Source organism: Anopheles marshallii, chromosome 3, assembly GCF_943734725.1.
Source record: "Anopheles marshallii chromosome 3, idAnoMarsDA_429_01, whole genome shotgun sequence".
In the NCBI taxonomy this organism is placed as follows: Eukaryota; Metazoa; Arthropoda; class Insecta; order Diptera; family Culicidae; genus Anopheles; species Anopheles marshallii.
In genome coordinates this window covers 65,634,585-65,649,163 of record NC_071327.1, presented here as the reverse complement: position 1 = coordinate 65,649,163, position 14,579 = coordinate 65,634,585, and the positions used below count along the sequence as shown (strand labels likewise).

Sequence of the window (14,579 nt, the reverse complement as noted above, 5' to 3'; positions counted from 1 at the left end):
ATGATGAGGTAGTACGGGCAGTGGCAGCGAGACTAGAAAGATGGCTGCGTTAGCGGAATGTAGGAAGGTGGTGCTTCTTCAAGGTGAAATAAAATGAGTCTTAAGACGACGCCGGTGGATGTGTCTCGCGGCCCGCTCAAGCAGCATCCTCTCTGTCCTGCTTCGGCGCTAATGAAGTGGAATGAAATGGAAGCAAATGGTTCAAATTCAGTCCCGCTGCTCAAAACCCCGTCCCAGCCCAGCCGCCTGGCAGCACGGTAGCACTGGCTAGAAATAAAATCGTGCAGCGTAATGAGGAATTGATTCGTTTGTGTGTAACTTTCCCATTCTGTGCTGGGCAGGATATTTTCTTCTTTCCTTCGTTATTCGGCGGTTTTCTTCTGTCCGCCTTTGGGCACGAGTGATTTGTAATTATTCATGACGCACTGTCTAATTACTTTACGGGTTCCTCCCACTCGGTGGCTCGCGAACTACGCGTCCGGGCTACGAATTAATCATCAGTTCAAGTGGCTACTACATTAGCGGAGCCGTTGATTCGGGTCGAACATCACCAGACGGCACGGGTAAATGTTTGCGATTCTGCTACCGTTCTCCCGCTGTGACATGAAAGGCATTTTAAAAGCAGCGGAAACGATAAGAAGTGCACTTGAAACCATCATTATCATAAAGCAAAATCATTTTAAACGTAATTTAAGTCGCGCAAAGTGTTATCAATCAAACGAAACCGGAAGAGTAACGCAGCGCACGCAAAAGCACGCTCCAAAGGCAAAAGACAAACTGGAAACGAGTTGTAAATAGATAAGAAAGGAGAGTTGCTAATAGAATTAAGCTTTTGTTCTATAATGATTTTAAATTAATTTTTAATGTATTGGAAATATTTCTGTTTCATAAATTGTTAAACAAATACTAACTTTTTTCTCTTTTCCAATTGTTTCTCTTACTTCTCAGCACGCTCGTACCGTGGAAGCTGTTCCGGTTCGAGCTATCCTTAGTGCATCCGATCTCCTCCGGGCTGGAAGCGATGGCGCTTAAAACCACCATAGACTTAACGTGCAATGATTATATATCAAATTTTGAATTTGATGTGTTTACAAGGTACAGTAACGTTCATAAAACGAGCCGAAGGAAGCAAAAATAAAGCAGATAATAACCTTCTTTCCCTTCTTTGTTTGCTTGCAGGCTGTTTCAACCCTGGAATACGTTGCTGCGAAATTGGCAAATCCTTGCTGTGACCCATCCGGGCTACGTAGCTTTCCTAACCTACGACGAAGTCAAAGCACGCTTACAAAAGTATATCACTAAGGCTGGTAGTTATGTTTTCAGGTGAGAACCGCCCGCAAAAAGATGCAATGAGCTTGTTAGGTCGCTGCTCCGGAATGGAGATTAGTTTGCCGGCGTAATAATGAAGGCGAATGGAAGATTATTAATGTTTTAATTCTACGTTTTCGATCAACACCAGATTATCCTGCACACGGTTAGGGCAGTGGGCGATAGGGTACGTAACGCAAGAGGGTGAAATACTGCAGACGATTCCGCAGAATAAGTCATTATGTCAAGCTTTACTAGATGGCCATAGGTAAGTGCATAGTGAGATACATGAACCAGCGTGGCGCATTTTATTACTTTTGTTTTCATTTTTTCCTTTTTTTTTGCTTTTTCCATGCTCTTCGGCACCGCAGGGAAGGATTCTATCTGTACCCCGATGGTAAACCGAACAATCCGGACCTTTCGTTCGCCGTGCAGAGTCCGCTCGAAGACCATATCACCGTGACGCAGGAACAGTATGAGCTGTACTGTGAAATGGGTACGTTTGCTGCTACATTCTACACCGTTTGAACCGTTTGACCTTTCTAATATGGCCATTACTTCACAGGAAGCACCTTCCAACTGTGCAAAATCTGTGCGGAAAATGATAAGGACATTCGCATCGAACCGTGTGGCCATCTGCTTTGCACACCCTGCCTAACGGCCTGGCAGGTGGACTCGGAGGGACAGGTACGTCGTGGGCTTCGGATGGCCTTCAACGGTGCCGGAGAATGGCAAGTAAAGCGTCAAGCTGCGTGGTGGCACCTGTCACCATTAAAGCCGCCTCCTGGTGACCTGTTCATATCCATCCAAGCACCTCATCCAGCAAGCAAACAAACGCTCTCTCGAGGGAGAAATGTACAGCGCCTCAAACTAATGTCACCTTTCCCGCTTCGTTGCCGTTTCAGGGCTGTCCGTTCTGTCGGGCGGAAATCAAGGGCACGGAACAGATCGTGGTCGACGCGTTCGATCCAAAGCGACAGCACAATCGCAATTCGGCGAATGGACGCCAGCAGCTACAGAACGACGATCACGATGACGATACGGAGGTACTGTGAGCCACCCCACCCAACCACTCCCAACCACTCTCTGCTACCGTTTCTGTGTGTTGTTGTGTGTGTTGTGTATGTGTGTTATAAATTCCGTATGCGCCCGTTTGCGTTCGCTCGTTCCTGCCAGCGCTCTGTTCTCTGTCTCTCTGTCCCTTTCCTGCTCATGTTTTCAGCCCGGAAGCGACCCCGGAGTCGATAGTCGCGGGGTCATCATCAAACCATCATAAACTATCCACGCACCACCACCCAAACCGCCATCGCTTGTGTCGTGATCTGTTGCATCCTTGTAGCGTTTACACTTCTTAGTTCAGTACTGTATGCGTTCATCCTTACTGGCACCATTGCAATGTTTCAACCCCCAACATGGCCCGCGTGTGGGTCGATTTATGCTGCTGTCGTAGAATTATAACTCTAGCACCGTGCTAGATTGCCTGGATTTAAATTCTATAGTTGTTCATTCATTATCAATTTCATAACTACCCCTGATCCTGCGCATATACAATTTTGCACATTTAGTTACGCACGCGCTTCATACCGAATAGCGAGATGCAGTTTATTTCTTCATCAACATTCGATGTAGATATATATACGACCAAGCGTACGTCAGAATATATGACAAGCTCTCACCCAATCCAATCCCAACTTCAACCATTAATTTTCTAACGCAAGTGCAAATGTTTCGCTGCCAACGCTTGTCGGGGCACGAAAATCGATTAAAACACAACATTACACGTGCATCGTGCAGAAGTTTTGCTTCGGGGGAGGTCGTGTTGTGTGATTAGAATTGGGAATAATTCCAATTGTTGCACTACATTTAGTGTGTTTCTGTTTAGCCAAATTTGTTCGATCGTAGATAGTTAAGTATGCGATAAAATTGTTTTGCGTTTCTACCGGATGATACCGTTCTGCTTTATTAGTTCTTTTTTTCTTTTTTACTATATGTTTTGTATATTATCTTTTTTTGGTTTATTTGTGTTTTTTTTTTTTGCAGTAAAGTCAATGAAACAGGAATTTATTCTATTAATATCGATGTAGAATAATATTTTGATTGATATTCCAGACGGTTTCATAATAGGGCATCGCAAAAAAACTAAGACATACCATTATAATTTTCAAAAATAGACTGGACTGGAAAAAAACTGGACATATTCATAACTATTTCCCTTTCATGATACTTTATTCGCTAGAGGATATTTACCAAGCTAGTATGTTTAGCATTATAACCAACATTCATGTTGGTATTAAATGCTGCAACTTCCATATCGTACACTGAGCAATAGTTGCTTGCTATTAATAGTTTACATAAATGTATAAAAAGAAAGTCGAATAAGCAACAGATAATACTCTTCTCCGCGTACCCATGAATGTATGACGTCAAAATGCTATACCGCTGCTAGAGAGAGGCTTCCGAAAGTACCGTAGAAACAAAACAAGACAAATGGAAAGGAATGAATGATGTGCTTAGATAGGGGATTGTACATACATTTAGAGCATTAACTGGTTATGAATGGAGAGAAACGCGAAGCTGCAGCACGAAAAATGGAAACAAGTATGAAGTAAACCTTGTGATGATTAGCGCGAATAGATTAATTATACAATGTGGCCTTAAAACTAGTTGTTAAACACTTTAGGTTATCATATCTCACGGACAAACATTCGGATAGGGTAGCGAAGTAGAGCTTTTGGTTGAGCTGTAGCAATTTAAGGTAGGTAGATCGAGGGTTTTCAAAACAAATTTGCTGTACTGAGATGAGAGATGCCATTTATTTGCTTTTGGAATGTGCACATAATCAATTGAAGCTTAGGTTTTTCTGCGAACTGCAAAATTGTTGTAACGAACGAGTCGTTTGTTGTAATCCTTCTGTATTACCACCCACAATGTGGTTTCTTCAACACGCACGTCCTTTGGTCTCGAATAATGTATGTACAAACCTTACGAAAAGTGTTTCCTAAAAACGTGTCCAGTATGTCAGTCTGCTTAGGGATTAAGATATTTATTAAAACAAACAGAAAAAAACTACAATACTTACCTACCCCAAACGAGTTGGTTTAAGTAACTTTTCAACGCAATCAATTAACCAGACAGCAAACCTATTTGCGGCTATTAGAAGCTTTTACTTGTGAGGGATTTTTTCTTGTTTAAACCTGAACCAACGGACAGCAAAAAATAGACACACAAATATATTGGTTAAGGAAATCGTGCAAAACGTTTGTTACAAGTGTACCGGATGATGTTGTTACGAACAGTTTAGCACAAGCAACAAGCATGTTAGTTAGTTTAAATTTTTCGATCAATAAGCGTAATTATTGATAAAATAAAACGAAGCATAAGAACAAACAACACATAATGCGAGTGTACGCCCAATCGTTACACTGTATCTGCTATCACCCCCGATCGGTTTTGCATTCATCTGTTTGCGTTATTGGATTGTTGTTTTTATCCGTACCGATTTTATTTATCACCTCACCCCCGCCCTACGTATCACAGAGCATCTCACTTATCACCACCGCTAAGGCACCCGCATTCCCATCACAACAGCGCACCACCAATGTTTCGCCCATTTATCGCAAATTTGGAATGAAATTTGATATGTTTTACAAAAGTATCTTTCCGCATGCAGGTAGTTCGTTCGGGTTCTGTCGTTTCTTGTGTGTGTTTTACTCGTCAGTCGGTTATGTTTTGCTGTGATCTATTTGAAAACAAAACGGGTCCCATTTCACTGTTACGAAAGTAACGTGTGAGTACAGTGCGTGTAGGAAAATGGTTTTATGTTTACTCGGGTGATTCGTTTGAATATTGCTAGGGAAAGCATGCCATTCGATTAGGTTCGCCCACAACATTCACACGCAGTTTGTGTACAAATGAATTGCTGTTAGAAACAGTAACGGATTTAATTTATTTATATTGCCATTTTCTCTTGAATGCTGTACGCACAAAGCATTAGTTTTTAGTGCGTCAGTCAGATAAAAGGGGAATGTGTTATAAAAGAAAATAAACCACTATAAATTGCTTCAAGCCCCGGAAATAAAATAACAAAACGCAAGTTTTAAAACAAAAAAACGCACTCTAATGGCCATGCGTTGCACACGCTGCGTTGCAGAGTCAAACCCGAACGTGTCATAAATCATGCATAACTTCCAGGCGCATAACGAATAATGCCGCTCTCGATGCGTGTCGCGTATTAAAAGCAGAATCACAGATTGTTTCGGTGTTTTGTTTCCCTTTTTGCAGTTTATTCTCCCCTTTTTCTAAAATATTTTGGAAAAAAAATAAAAAGCGATAAAATAAACAAAAATACCACATCAAACAATATCCCTGTAGGAAGAGCTTTACTAGAACCACATAAAACTAACTACGACAGAAGGGAAAAAAGTTTAACAATAACTAATAGTAAAAGAGAAACCAGCTCCACTTCACTCAAACAACGTAGGCGAAGCAAATAATTCAGCTGGTTCCATCCACTGTCTCTGGAAATATGCCTGCTAATGGTACCCAGAACCTCAAGACCCTGTTCCGGGTTTGAAATCTTCACCACACTTTGCCTCTTGCCTTTGGGACAGAAATCCAAGCACATTTAAATAAACTCACAGTGACAGTTGGTGATCCCTTTTGCTATCCCAGGAATCCTCTTTGTGGAAATTCACGATAATTCTCGAGTCCGAACCGAGTTGTGATCCTTCTTTTTTACTTTGCTAAACCAGAACGACCTTGACGAGTTGTGCTGAAAATGAAAACGCCAATCGTTAAATTAAATCGTGTGATTATTGTAAGCGGAAGCGTAGTAGGAGTTGAAATTGTGATAGGAAAGGATAAAATAAAATCTACTTCATCATGGTGATGTGTACCGAACGATCGGTCTGAAATCCCCACATGCTATGTGGGGGAGGTTAGGGTATAAAGAAACGTCCCGATTTCGACGAGCTGCTTAATCAAACCCTTAAACAAGTTGAGCGAAAGCTATTGCCCTACGGCCGTTTGTGGTACGTTTGAGATAACCTTCCTCACTACAAAATATCAACCTTTTTTTCCCGGGTAAAACCTCAAAGCCTCGGATTGATAGAAATGTTCGTTTAATGAAGGAAGCAACCAGAAACCCCGGACCTGGGAGAAAAATCGTGCATCATTAATCTCGCTACTCTTGAGGTTTCTTTTTTTTTTGTTGAGGTATTTCTATCGGGGTTTGCTATCACCGCGCTCAGGTTTTCCACCGCCGGAACTGGAAAATGGAAAATTGATTCGTGAAATAAGTCATCGCTTTAGCCATCCCGACACGTACACCCCCATATCGTCCTTGGCAGAATCGTTCATGTTTCTGGGTGTGGTGTCCACGACCGCACACAGTGGAATATGGAAATACGATATGATTGAAAATTCGAACTGTTTTTTTTTTTTTTGGTTTCCTCATTCCGCGGTATTTTTTTTTTCCATGCGAGCAACATTTTCACGGGATTTTCCATCAATCCATGCCAATGGTGTGTATTTGTGTATGTGTTTGCACGCCATGGGCACACTGACTATTTATTAATGTTGAAATTAAACTTTTCCACCACGGGCTGCCTGCCGGGCACAACCTGTCGGTGGCTGCATCGGTATGGCAATTAATATTGCATCAATTGCAATAAGAAAGTGGGATTAGCCTACAAAACCAGTCACCTGTCAAGAATGGTAAATGCACATATTGCATTGAGCGCCATTGGAATGGAAACATTCGTACCAAATTTGTAACTGGTAATGTACGAACTGGATGTGTTTCACAGTTATCAGACTAGCAAGTTAAGTTAGTCTTATTTTTCCATACTCAGCTTCCATATTAGCTTCGCTTATTGCTTTAAAAGCTTTCCCCATTTTAACACATACACTAACTGTAATTTTAAGTGCTCTTTATGCTTAATACGTGACAGTTTTTGATTGATGTAAAGAGACGCATTAAAAAATTTACTTTAATCTTTGAAGATTCATGGCTCTTTAGATTTTAGAGATGGTTTGTACTTTAAAGATCCACTAATTATTGGAGATTCATTCGTCTTTAAATATTCAAAATCTTTAGAGATTCACCTAACTTTACATATTCTTAAAACTTTAAAGATCCACTTAACATTGGAGATTCATTATTCATTCAAAGATTCAAAATCTTTAGCGATTCCCTTATAAATCTTTGAATTTCCATTTTTATCTTTGGAAATTCTTCTTCGAATTTTCATGAAATTTCAGAAATCCCCTAGAATTTGGACATTTTAACTGAGATATGATTGTTTAGAGATTCATACGATTGTTTGGACGTCCATAGAGATTTTTCACCAAGAATTACCATGTTGAATCTTTTTTAGATTCATTAATCAGTTCAGGTAGAGGTATATTATGGTAGAGGTCGGTGAGGTATTTATCCTCTAAGATTGTTCCATCTTTAGAGACTTTTTAGAGGCGTTGACTTTTAATTTGAATGACTCTTTAATGCACATTATTATGGCAAAGTTCACTCAAATCCTCAATCCTACAAAAGAAGTTTCAGTTGTGATTTTCGTTGTCATAGACCGCAGATGAAGTCCAAATAAGAAAGAGGTTAAATGGACGCTGAGACGTAACCATCTCCTATAGTGAATGCCGGTCGCAAATTAAGTAGTATACCGAAGTTAAATTATAATAAATATTTTCATGCAAAACCCTTTCACACTAAACCTCACACTATTGGTTGTTTAAATAACTCACACGCGCAATGCAATGTATTAGAAAATTTAAATTAACAACCATAACAAATCAAGAGCATGTTTCTTCCTCCTTTCCGGCACAACAATCTCAAGAGGCCTGCCATTTCTGGCTTTCTTTGGCTTTATTTACCCATCAGTCCCGAGCACGGGGTGTTGGTCCGGATGCGATTTTGAACCGGTCCAGTCGTGTGAAGACCGGCATCGCTACCGAGTACACCACCGGTCCAGCCAGAGAATGTTTAGCACACTTTAATCAGTAGCTTAGTAAAACTGCATGCAACTTTGTTCAGTTCTCTTGTTTGCTCATTTTGTAATGTCACTTCACTCCTCTCACTCTGTCTCACGCTTTCCTTTCTTTATGGTAAATGTTTCGATCGGCTTTGCTCGATCACATGGTAATATACTAAATAAAATTTCCTTCTCTGGTTCTCGTTTCTCTCTCTCTCTCTCTCTTTCTCTCTTTCTCTCTCCTTCTTTTTCTATTACACTATTTCCTTAATTTAATCGCCCTTACCTTTGATATGATGCGTGCGTGTGATCGTGTACCTCCCACAACTCACCGTGGTTGACGGGGATGCGATGGGTATTTGTGTGTGCGTATGTGTGTCCGTGTGTGTGTGCGTGTGTGTGGAATCCTTTTGTATTATTTACTGGCGCACGGATTGATCACGACGAGCAGGACGATTTCAATATTGCCACCTCATCCCTGCACGCGCTGAGCAACAGCATGACGCTGGCACGCAACAACAACGACAAGCAAAGTCCGCACTCATCGCCCCGTCTGCCCCGACGCCAGCAGCAGCAACAACAGCCACAACAGCAACCGCCATCTTCGTGTCAACCGATCACACAGGCACCGTCGGCACCGGTGCTATCCGGTAGTGACATCTATGCCGGCGGCCCCTCATCAATGCTGCTCGTGGGGATGTCGACCCCGGCACAGCACGCCACCGGCCACAGTGGGAATATGGTTGCGAACGCACCAGCAGCAACTGCTGTCGGTACCTGCAACTCCTGTCCCGGGCCTCACGCATCCTCCAACACGTCTTCATCCTCGTCGTCGTCCGCATCGTCCACGACCACTTCCTCGTCCTCGCCCTCCTCCTCTTCCTCTACCTCCTCCACTTCTTCCTCATCATCAACCACGTCCTCGTCCTCGTCCTCGTCATCTTCAACCGCCTGTCCCGGAAACGCCGGGATGTCGTCGGCACCAGTCGCAACCTCACACCCTGCCCTCAGCTCCCCAGCGGCCATTGCTGCGGCTGCGGCAGCATCAGCACCACCGCTAGCAGCGGCCACCGTATCTCACACGGTCAACGGCAACCTGGCGACACACACCAACATTTCGCTCAGTAGCTGCGGCACCAACAGCCCCAACACCCACAACAACCTGGTGAAGTGTAACAAATCTTCCTCCTCTTCCCTTCTACCGCAGGGTGGCGGAGTTGCTGGTGGTGCCGCCTCCTGTACCGGGTCTCACCAGCAACACCAGCCCGCTAACCGGTTGAGCGCCCCCGTAAGCAGTGCGGTCGGGTCCGGTAACTCACCGAGCAGCTATCTCATCCTGAAGGCACTCAACAAGGCCCTCTCAAGCGAAACGACTGCCAGCTGCCAGGGTGGATCGATGGAGTCGATCTACCAGCACGGGTATCGGCAGTGTACGACGACCCCACCACCACTGCCACCGCGCAAGTCCTCACCGGGCATATTAGCCGGGAGTGCGGGTGGACCTGCCGATGTTCGACTGCCGAAGTCGTCCGCCTGTGGCAATCGTGCGATCTCCGGCCCATCGGCGCAACACCTGCAACCGAACGCAGCTCGACCTTCGGGGCAAATAAATGGTGCATCGAGTATGGGCAACCTGGCGAACCATACGTCCGGTGGGCTACATCTTAGTCGCAGTTCGGAGAATCTCCCATCGTTGGCAACCTGCCAGCAGCAACCACCGCCACCACCCGTTCCCAAACATCAGAATATCGTTGTGACGGCACAGGAGCAACACCACACGGCGACTTGCCCGTGTTCCAGCTCGCAGCAGCAACAACCGGCACCAGTGACGATAACCGATCCATTCGCCGCCGGTGATGGCGGCACGGATAAGGTGATCGTTGGTCCAGCGGAAACAATCGTCGGTATTATCGACACGAGACCACCCGAGGCACGGCATCCGATCATACTGAAGGTGGACGAAAAGTCGGACCAAAGTTTGATCCTAACCGCCGCCCTAACGCCCAACAACGTGTACCAGTTTAAGCCGACGAGTGCGTCGGTCAGCACCAACAACCTGAACGGGCTCGTCACGGTACAAACAGCACTTGGTGAGCAAGTTACCAGCAGTAGCGCAGGAGAGTCAACGCCAACAGTCTGCACAACATCGTCGATCCAGTACAAACCAGCTCCGGCACAACCGCAACCAACACCCCAGCGCCAGCCACAGCCCCAACCACGAACACAGTTTACGCAACCACAACAACCCACGTCCGCAGCTGGAGCACCTGCGACGACTCCCTCGAATAACCATCAGCGACATCAGTCGCTACCGGCCAACAGTGCAGCCGTCGGTGCAAAGATCCTTCCGCATCCACCCTCCAAGTCGATCACCTCCACACAGCTGGCCGCATCCGCCGGTGTTGGTCGATCGGCTACCTCCTCCAGCAGCAGCAGCAGTGCCGGTGGCCATCCGCTGGTGTACGAGAACGTCAACCTAGCATCGAGTGGTGCGCTGAAAGAGTGCTCCAGTAATCGGCACGGGATGGCCGCCGGTGGTGGCGTCTGCACTAGCAACACTACCACCAGCAGTAACAACAACCATCTTGCGAATTTTAGCGGCGGTGGAGGTGGGCCTTCGCTCAGCTCGGCCCTCAACAACAACAACAACCCGAACGTACCGTACGAGAACATCAACCTGGAGTACATCGCACGGCTAATGCAGGAAGGCTACTCGAAGGAGAACGTCATCACGGCGCTCGGTATCTCGCGCAACAACATCGAGATGGCGTGCGACATACTGCACGAGTTTGTCAGCAAAAGTGGAGGTGGTTGAACTGGGAAGATAAGACGGGGCAGAGCAACCAGCCACAATGCAAATTAGCTAGGCGAATAGGATTTTCTAATGAGACAGAAATGGGAACTGTGAATGCGCGATTGCGATCGATGCGATTTGAAGGGAGACAGGATCGATTAGGCTAATTCTCTGGACAGGAATTCTCTGAACAAGTGTACATATAGAGGTAATATGATTGTGAACTGTACAGTTAAGCGTTTGTGTTGTGTTAGGGTTTTTCAATTGCCGTAGAAACGAATTGCGATCTGAAGCTAGCTTCCGTAGCGATATTATGTGCGCAAATTAATGGAGCGTGTGGCGAGTCCAGGGTGCGGCGTGTGTATTATTCTTTCATCAAATGGAAGCTTTATTTTAGTTCCTTTATCGAAGCGCGGTGAAGTTTACATTTAACGATTAGATAGACACGAGGTATTGTATTTTTGTTTTAGGTATGTAAACTGTAGCTCTCTATTTCTGTTTTATTTGAATTAAGTATTTGCTATCTTCCGGAGAAAGGAGATCGGCATCAAAACAAAACGACACAAGAGTCAAACCGCTAGTGTGCGTTTACAACGTTTTGCGTGAACATTCCTGACTGTGACACATAATGTATAGTGGAGCGGTGATTTACTACAACAAATGCGCACAAATCCGGACAGGGGACAGTTTGGATGAATAGAATAGCAAAACAAAATTCAGATCTGTATAGTACACCAGGGCTTAACCGAAGAGAACAGTAAAGCGCTGAACATGCTGTGGCCAATACTCCCTCGTTTATCTCACAACTAACTGGTGGGAGTTACATGACCAGAAGAAGCAGTAGTAAACATTGTTTTGCAAAACAAAAAAGATTTAGATAACTTTCACTGTACAGCACAGGCGTTTGTAAAGCTAATGTAATAACACCCCCCCCCTGTTTGCAAAGTTTGGCTGTGGTTTTCGCATGTTTTAATCATACCTTTTGGGGCGCAATGAAACTATTTGTAAGAAAAGTATAATTTTATCGTTTGGAAAAACAAAATGCAAATCCAGCATGATAGTGCGAATAGGATACGAATCATCATGCTTCTGTAGACATGTTTGCAGCGCTCGTGTAACCTCGCGGCTTTACAATACTAGGGGCGTACGTGCCAAAAGTGTGACGTCAGGTGGCATTATGTCCGTTCTGTTTTTCTTTCCATCTGAGAAACAAGGGAGGTCAAGAATTGATAGTCGACATAGTAAAAAGGTTTACTAGTCATCAGTTTGTCGTCGTTACACACCCCCAATCGAAAAGGACATTTTGCTTCTTACTAAGCCATAACGACCTGCGCGAAGTGTCGTACGCACTGGATAGATAGGTTTAACCGACTAATTGTACAAACAGTAGTCTCTTAGGACAAATGTATTACGACGAGAAGGTCCGTGTACTGTGTAGCAAAGCAAAGAAAAAAAAGGATAAAGAATCTGAATGTATATAATAATTGATTTGGTTGATCGATTCGATCGGATATCGTGTACTATAAGCTTTACGTTGATATTACTACAGCCGTTCTAATTTATGCTTTACGATACGTCGTTCATTCACATCTCACAGAAACTTGTACGTAAAATTTGCTTTCTTACAATAAGGACAAACCCCAAACAACTGCGGATGAAAGAGATTTCAAGCAACAAAACCGGAGAAGTCACGATTAACGTCGGTGTGTGTACACGGCACGAAGCATTTAAAAGTGTAAACGAATGAATTGAACGATTTTTATTACATTTTTCAACACACACGGTAATCCTTGCGCAAAACATTTGCCCCACACGAAACCCCTGTCGACTGGTTTTGGAAAGCTTTAAGCAATAGCCATTACTGCATTAACAAATCGCTTACCGGTGCGAACGTTTCCGGTTCCGTTTGCTTCATCTTCATCCACTAATCTAGGCAGTAGCGCGCTTGTTTCTTTCGCCCGCTAACCACTAATACTCATCACTAGACACCGGATCCGGATAGAATCCCTTCTACCCCTTTCACCCTCTCCGGTCCCTTTAATCCCAGTAACGATTTTAGCACAATGAAATATAACGTAAAGATCAAATAAGTGTATCACTGTACATAAAGTAGCATAATGGAATGAGAGCAGGCATAGAATGGGAAATGAAGGAAAGGAGATTAAACAGCTCCTACATGAACGAAAAACCAAAAGGCAATGGATCGTATGTGATCGTGAAATGGAAAAGAGAAGCAAACATAGAACGAAACATAATGCAATCAACTTTAAGGAAAGGAGAGAAAAAAGGAAAGAATTGTTCGTAGTTTCATAAATTGATACGCAGAAAAAGGAAACTAAACTTACAAATAATATACGACTAGAAAGAGTGGAAGAAACCAAAAAAGAGAGAACATAAACACAAATCGCTGAAAGCATTTTTGAACCGGACGCGATTAAATACGAAACAAATGAAATCGAACTAGGCAAACTGGCGGGTTGAGAGAGCGCTAGTGGAGTAGAAAAGAAAAGAAAAAAACATGCATATATTTTTTATATACATTCTTCAAGCTATAAGGGATAATACAATGCAAAGAATTTCGAACAAAAAAAAACACTAGCGAGCGCATCGGGCTCATATACGAAAAAGAAAAAAAAACATAAAGACAGTTCAATAAGCCAACCAACCACCAAACATTTGATCCTTTCCGTGTTTTTTTCCGTACTGCACACCGTCGCAAGGAGTGGCTGTGTACGTGAGGATAGGTGTGTCCGTGTCCATGTGTGTGTGTAAGAATGGCCCGATAAGGATACTAAGTACAAGTTAAAACTCCACACGAACCAATAGCATTGTTGGGAATCGCTCGTATAAGGCGCTCTCCCCCGCCCCCTCCCACTGGCCAATTAACCTGATGCAGGATCGTAATATGTGGAGCACAATGTTACAAACATACTTTAGCACACTATTTAGGAGGGGTGACTATAGCAACCACTAACACAGCAGTCGGCACACACATTTCAAAGTAAACCTCGCTCGCAAGTACTCACACACCCACAACGGAAGTTAAGATGTTTGCCAAACGAAACCCTACTCTAGTTACGTGCCAGAAGAAGCGCAGTGTGAACGCATGCAGCAACAGGAACGGATAGAAACGGTTGGAACACGCTCTTCGCGCTGCAGTCAGCACCGGGTAAATGTGGTTCAAACTCTGTGAATAATGAGAATGCGGAGATCAGATCAGATAGAGCGTGGCGAGGAAGCCGCATCGCAATCGCCAGTAGACATTACCACCGTGCACGGTGTGTGAGCGATGGGCGCGTATGGAAGGAACTGGAACAAATATATGTATATGTATCTCAAACCAGAGCATATAAGAAACTTACGCTAAGGTTTGTCCTTCGTTTTCTACTTTTTAACTTGCTTTCTATGGGAATGCTGGAGCGTGAGTATAATAGTAATCGAGTCGTTCGATAAGGGACATTTTATGAACCCGTTTTCATAAGACTTTAAACTTA

At 43.9% G+C, this 14,579-nt stretch overlaps 1 protein-coding gene across 1 annotated transcript in view; it reads left to right on the top strand.

Annotated features, from left to right (window-relative positions):
• The window catches only part of LOC128711640 (E3 ubiquitin-protein ligase CBL), a 67,324-nt gene extending 56,218 nt beyond the window's left edge, over positions 1–11,106 (top strand). The window contains exons 2-8 of the mRNA XM_053806523.1: positions 949–1,095; positions 1,180–1,323; positions 1,460–1,576; positions 1,680–1,804; positions 1,874–1,995; positions 2,214–2,354; positions 8,743–11,106. Coding sequence (XP_053662498.1) covers positions 949–1,095; positions 1,180–1,323; positions 1,460–1,576; positions 1,680–1,804; positions 1,874–1,995; positions 2,214–2,354; positions 8,743–11,106 — 3,160 coding nt within the window. The remainder of the gene's footprint in view (positions 1–948; positions 1,096–1,179; positions 1,324–1,459; positions 1,577–1,679; positions 1,805–1,873; positions 1,996–2,213; positions 2,355–8,742) is intronic.
• Positions 11,107–14,579: the final 3,473 nt, after the last annotated feature.